Raw genomic sequence first — 5494 nt, 5'->3', positions numbered from 1 at the left:
GAGATAGGTGGAGAGATAAGTAGAGAGATTGATTTCATAAAAAGAAAAGAGAGATTTATGGTAACGTAAGAGGTTAAAGACGCCAAAAGCGAGAGGTAAACAAGTAGAGTGCAGCGGAGACGGTGGTGATGGTGGTGGTGGTGGTGGTGGTGATAGCGTAAGTAGTAACGTAATAGATGAGGAGCGAAGACAAAGAGGAAATTTTATAAAAGGTAATGACAAGAGAATGAAAAACGAGAGAGAGAAGCAGTGAGTGGGTAAGCTATTGAGAAGGAGAGAAAGAGAGCGTAGGTAAGAGAGGGAGAGAGAGAAAGAGAGAGGGAAAGAGAAAGAGTAAGAGAGAGAGAGAGAGAGAGAGAGAGAACGCATGGCTTTTACTGGGGTTTCGAAAACAAAACTCTTGCTCGAAGTGAATGAGAGAAAAAGAAGTTAGAAGCAACGAAGTGAGGGACGAGTTGCTTGCTTGTCAGAGACTGAACTGAACACACATATTTATACACAAACATATACACACACGCACATATATAAATATAAACACATACATACATACATACAGATACACACACGCACACACACACACACATATATATAGAGGCGTACGCATACTCGCGCGCCGTGCGCTCACATACGTACACACGCATAAAACATAAGTAGACTTGTACAACCGAGAGGAGGGAAAATCGCAACTAGTCGTCGTGCGATACACTTCATAATAAAACCAAAGTGGATTAAAAGAAGGAAATCCGATAGACTACAAAATTAAATAGGGTAGTAAATTGACCAGAACCGCCTAACCGTGACCATTTTACCATGGCAAATAAGTTTCAACCAAAATATCCCAAGGATACCGTCTTGATAGCCGTGAACGATAGCAGTTATGCAGATTATGCAGTTTCATGTAAGATATTTTTCATACACTTACTGTTCTTCATATTTATCGTCTTCTTCGTCGTCTTTTTCTTTCTCTCGCTTATTCGCTTATCTAATATTTGCATATATGATTTATAATATATAGTCTCTTACTGTACGTGTGCGTATACAATTTGTGCGTGTCTCTCTCTACACACACACGCATGCACGCACCCCCCCCACACATATTGGTTTATTTTCGGTATAATCTATCTATCTATCTATCTATCTATCTATCTATCTATCTATCTATCTATCTGTCTATCAAGAATTTATATTTATTATATAATATAACTATGAACTCATGTACCGGGCTCAGGTGTATATGTGTGTATAACATATGTAATATATATATATATGTACACACACACACACACACACACACACACACACACACACACATATATATATATATATATATATATATATATATATATATATATATGCCTCTGTGTGTATGTGTATATATATATATGTATATAAACATATCACTCAATACACACATACAAACATGCACACACAAACGCAGATATATACTCATGCATGTCCTATAGAATATATAAATAATATATACCAATACGCACAGATATATGCACATACCTATCTACATATCTATCTATATATGCGTATATAAACATGCACACACATACACATATGTATATATGAATAAACACATACACATGCACTTACATCAGTCACTAATTATATATTTTTGTACATACGTTTCCTAATAGAAATTGCTCTCATTCTACAAACGAGGATGCAATTCGCAAAAAATAAATAACTAAATGAATAAATAAATAAATAAAAAAGGCAAAAGTGTTCTTAGTTCTGTCAAATAATTCTATGAGATGAAAACCAATGTTGATTGAATTTTTGAATCCAGTTCCAAATATTTTGTATATTATGCAAATATTAAAAGAAAAATGTGTTAAAAATATTTTTGCGTATGTGTGGTTTTATGTGCGTGTGTTTGTGTCTGTGTGTGCGCGTACGTGCGTGCGTGCGTGCGTGCGTGTGTGCGCGTGTGTGCGTGCGCGCGCGCGTGCGTGCGTGCGTGTGCACTCCTGTTCATACAAGGCATTTACTCTTTTATAAAGATGCAGTACACGAATCTGAAAGCATCTCAAAGTTTGTAGGTATATTGTTGTTTGCATGATATAACACGTACACACGCGCACGCACGCGCACACACACAAATACGCACACACACACACACGCACATACATACACACACACTATATTAATATTGTATATATGTATGTATGTATCTATCCATCTATCTATCTATAACTAGCATACAAGCACACACATACACACACACACACAGCTTATACAAATATACATAGATATTATAATACATACATGCATATCTACGCACACACATATATTTAGCTTATACAAATATATATACATATTATAATACATACATACATACATACATAGATATGCACGCACACATATATATAGCTTATACAAATATACATACATATAATACATACATATGTACGCATACACATATATATATAGAGCTTATACATACATACGTACGTACATACATACGTACGCACGCATATTCACTCACACATACATTTTTTATAAAACAGTAGTGGTTGGTTGTTTGTAGTTTTTGGCATACTAGGGTTGTGGGTCGCACCTAGACGTTTGGTCGACTTACCTGCTCGCACCAACACGCCGTCCATTCGGGCCTGACCTGACCTGTGTCTCACCAACAACAAGCATCTGTTTATCGTTGGAGCTGTTTGATTATTGCCTTGCTGGGCTGGTTATCATCATCATCATCATCGACGTTGTCGTCATCATCATCATCATCGTCATAATCACCATCGTCGTCTTCTTCTTCTTCTTCTTCTTCTTCTTCTTCTTCTTCTTCTTCTTCTTCTTCTTCTTCTTCTTCTTCTTCTTCTTCTTCTTGGTGGTGGTGGTGGTGTTGGTGTTGGTAGCTAGGCAGAGTCCATATGGATAAAATGCCTTGCGTTATTTAGATATCATGATGCATTACGTCTCGAGTTCGAATCCTGCTACTGAGAACAACCCCACCCCTTCTTCATCCTCATCGGGGCCAAAATAATAATGAAAAAAAAAGGACACACGAAATACCCGTGTCGGTGGCATCGACTCACCTCTTCCTCTCAAAACCACTCGCCTTGATCCTAAATTAGAAAATCATTAAGGGCGGTGGATTGACAGGATCGGTAGAGCGTCGGAAAAATGCCTTGCAGTTTTCGCACCTGCTTTTTTTACGATTTGAGTTCAAATCCCACTGGAGTCGACTTAGCTTTTCTTTCTTTCGAGATTCATAAAATAAAGCCCCTTTCAATTATTGACGTCGATGATATCGACTGACAGCCCCTCCACTCAAAATTGCTGGTCCTGGGCCTAAATTAGAAACCATTGTAATTATAATGCTCTAGATCTTAGAGACACTTTTTAAAACTTGTGTTATTTTTATTATCTAAGGAAGGTGGCGAGCTGGTAGAGTCGTTAGCGGCATTTCGTCCGTCACTACGTTCTGAGTTCAAATTCCTCTGGGGTCGACTTCGCCTTTCACCCTTTCAGGGTCGGTAAATTAAGTACCAGTGAAACACTGGGTCGATGTAATCGACTAATCCCCTCCCTCAAATTTCAGGCCTTGTACCTATAGTACAATAGGATTATTCAGCATTTTAACCAAAATGTCCTCTTTTTAAGGACAGATTGGATGAGATTTGGAGGTAATTTGGCTTCTGTGTCTAGTAGATCTAAAGACAAAGTGGATGAGATTTTGAGGTGGTTTGGCTTCTATTTCTAGATCTAAAGACAGAGTGGATGAGATTTGGAGGTGGCTTGATTTCTATTTCTAGCAGATCTAAAGACAGTGGATGAGATTTGGAGGTGGCTTGACTTCTATTTCTAGCAGATCTAACAATATGGTTTGTACGTGGTATGTAAGGTTTCTCGACAGGGAAGTGTTTACATGTTTACGTTTTGAAACAAAGAGGACCGTGCCTCTATGTGGCTGCTCGACCCGCTGTAAATAGCAACCAAATCTCCCGCGAATCACACCCTGCCTTCTTGAAAAAGAAGAACGCATTACATAATCTTTGCAGACCCCAAAGCCTTTAAAAACATCGTGATGGTTACGATTGGAATACTTTTAGTCGTAAGATTGCTCGATCAAAGTTAACCTAGGGTTAAATAACAGCAACAAAACAACAACAACATGTGGCTGTATTGTTAAGAAGCTAGTTTTGCAACCACGAGGTTTCGCGGTCAGTCTTATTGCGCAGCACTTTGGACAAGTATCTTCTGCTATAGCTCTGGGCCAAACAACGTCAGTGAATTTGGCAGACGAAAACTGTGTGGAAGCCCGTCGTATATATCTTTCGTCTTCAGTTTGTTTCAGTCATTAGGCTGCAGTCATGCTGAGTCGCCGCCTTGAAAAGATTTAGTCTTTTTGTTTTTTACTTCTTTTTTAAAGACTGGCACTTATTCTATCGATTCCTTTTGCCGAACTGCTACATTACGGGGACATAAACGCACCAAACCAGTTGCCAAGCGGTGGAGAGGGACAAAAACAGAGACAGACACACACACACATAGACACATATACACCTCACACACACTTATATATATAGGACGGGTTTCTTTCAGTTTCCGTCTACCAAATCCACTCAAGGCTTTGGTCGGCTTGAGGCTATAGTAGAAGACACTTGCCCAAGGTGACACGCAGTGGGACTGAACCCGGAACTATATGGCTGAGCAGCAAACTTCATACCACACATCCACGCCTAAATGTGTATATGTGTATGTGCGCGTGCTTTTATGTTTATGCTTGTTCCCTACCATCACCTGTCAACCGGTGTTGGTTCGTTTATGTACCCCTAGAATTAGTATCAGATTAAAAAATATGTACTGGAGTCGATTTCTTCGACTAAAGTAATGGTTCTCATCCAGGGTCCACATGTCCCTTAGGAGTCCATTTAAGGTTTTGTTTTCATCCCTTTGGCATTTAAATCGGCCATATCCGGCCAAAATAATTTATATCTTTTTACCTTCAAACTGGCCAGATCCGGCTTCTCTCACTTACCGACAATACTATTCTAAAAATAAGCAATCAAGTCATCAAAATCCCAAAGCTACCAGGTAATGCATAACTAATTCACAACAATGTGAATAAATAAGCATTACATTTGGCGAGAGTATTCTGAATGCTAAAGGGTTAACATTTATCTGCAATATACAAAATATTTCAACAATTTTTTCTTATACAATTTCCAATAATATTTGATTATAAAAATATAATAGGGTCTTTCAAAAACATTGAATGTCTATGAGGAGTGGGGTGTCCAGTACTCTCTCTCTTTTACTTGTTTCAGTCATTTGACTGCGGCCATGCTGGAGCACTGCCTTTTTGTCGAACAAATCGACCTCAAGACTTATTCTTTGCAAGCCTAGTACTTATTCTATCGGTCTCTTTTTGCCAAACCGCTAAGTTACGGGGACGTAAACACACCAGCATCGGTCGTCAAGCGATTGTGGGGGGACAAACACAGACACAAACAAACACACACACACACACACA

General features: G+C 38.8%; 1 protein-coding gene across 2 annotated transcripts in view; it reads left to right on the top strand.

Annotated features, from left to right (window-relative positions):
- Window positions 1-152: 152 nt before the first annotated feature.
- LOC106868633 (universal stress protein in QAH/OAS sulfhydrylase 3'region) overlaps window positions 153-5494 on the top strand; it is a 164556-nt gene continuing 159214 nt past the window's right edge. For both annotated transcript variants that reach the window (XM_052967484.1, XM_014913982.2), the window contains exon 1: window positions 153-898. In XM_052967484.1, the coding sequence (XP_052823444.1) occupies window positions 811-898 (88 nt within the window). In that variant the 5' untranslated portion in view covers window positions 153-810. The remainder of the gene's footprint in view (window positions 899-5494) is intronic.

This window comes from Octopus bimaculoides, chromosome 4, assembly GCF_001194135.2.
Source record: "Octopus bimaculoides isolate UCB-OBI-ISO-001 chromosome 4, ASM119413v2, whole genome shotgun sequence".
Classification (NCBI taxonomy): domain Eukaryota; kingdom Metazoa; phylum Mollusca; class Cephalopoda; order Octopoda; family Octopodidae; genus Octopus; species Octopus bimaculoides.
Note: the sequence above shows the minus strand (reverse complement) of the source record. Positions and strands in the feature narration are given on the sequence as shown.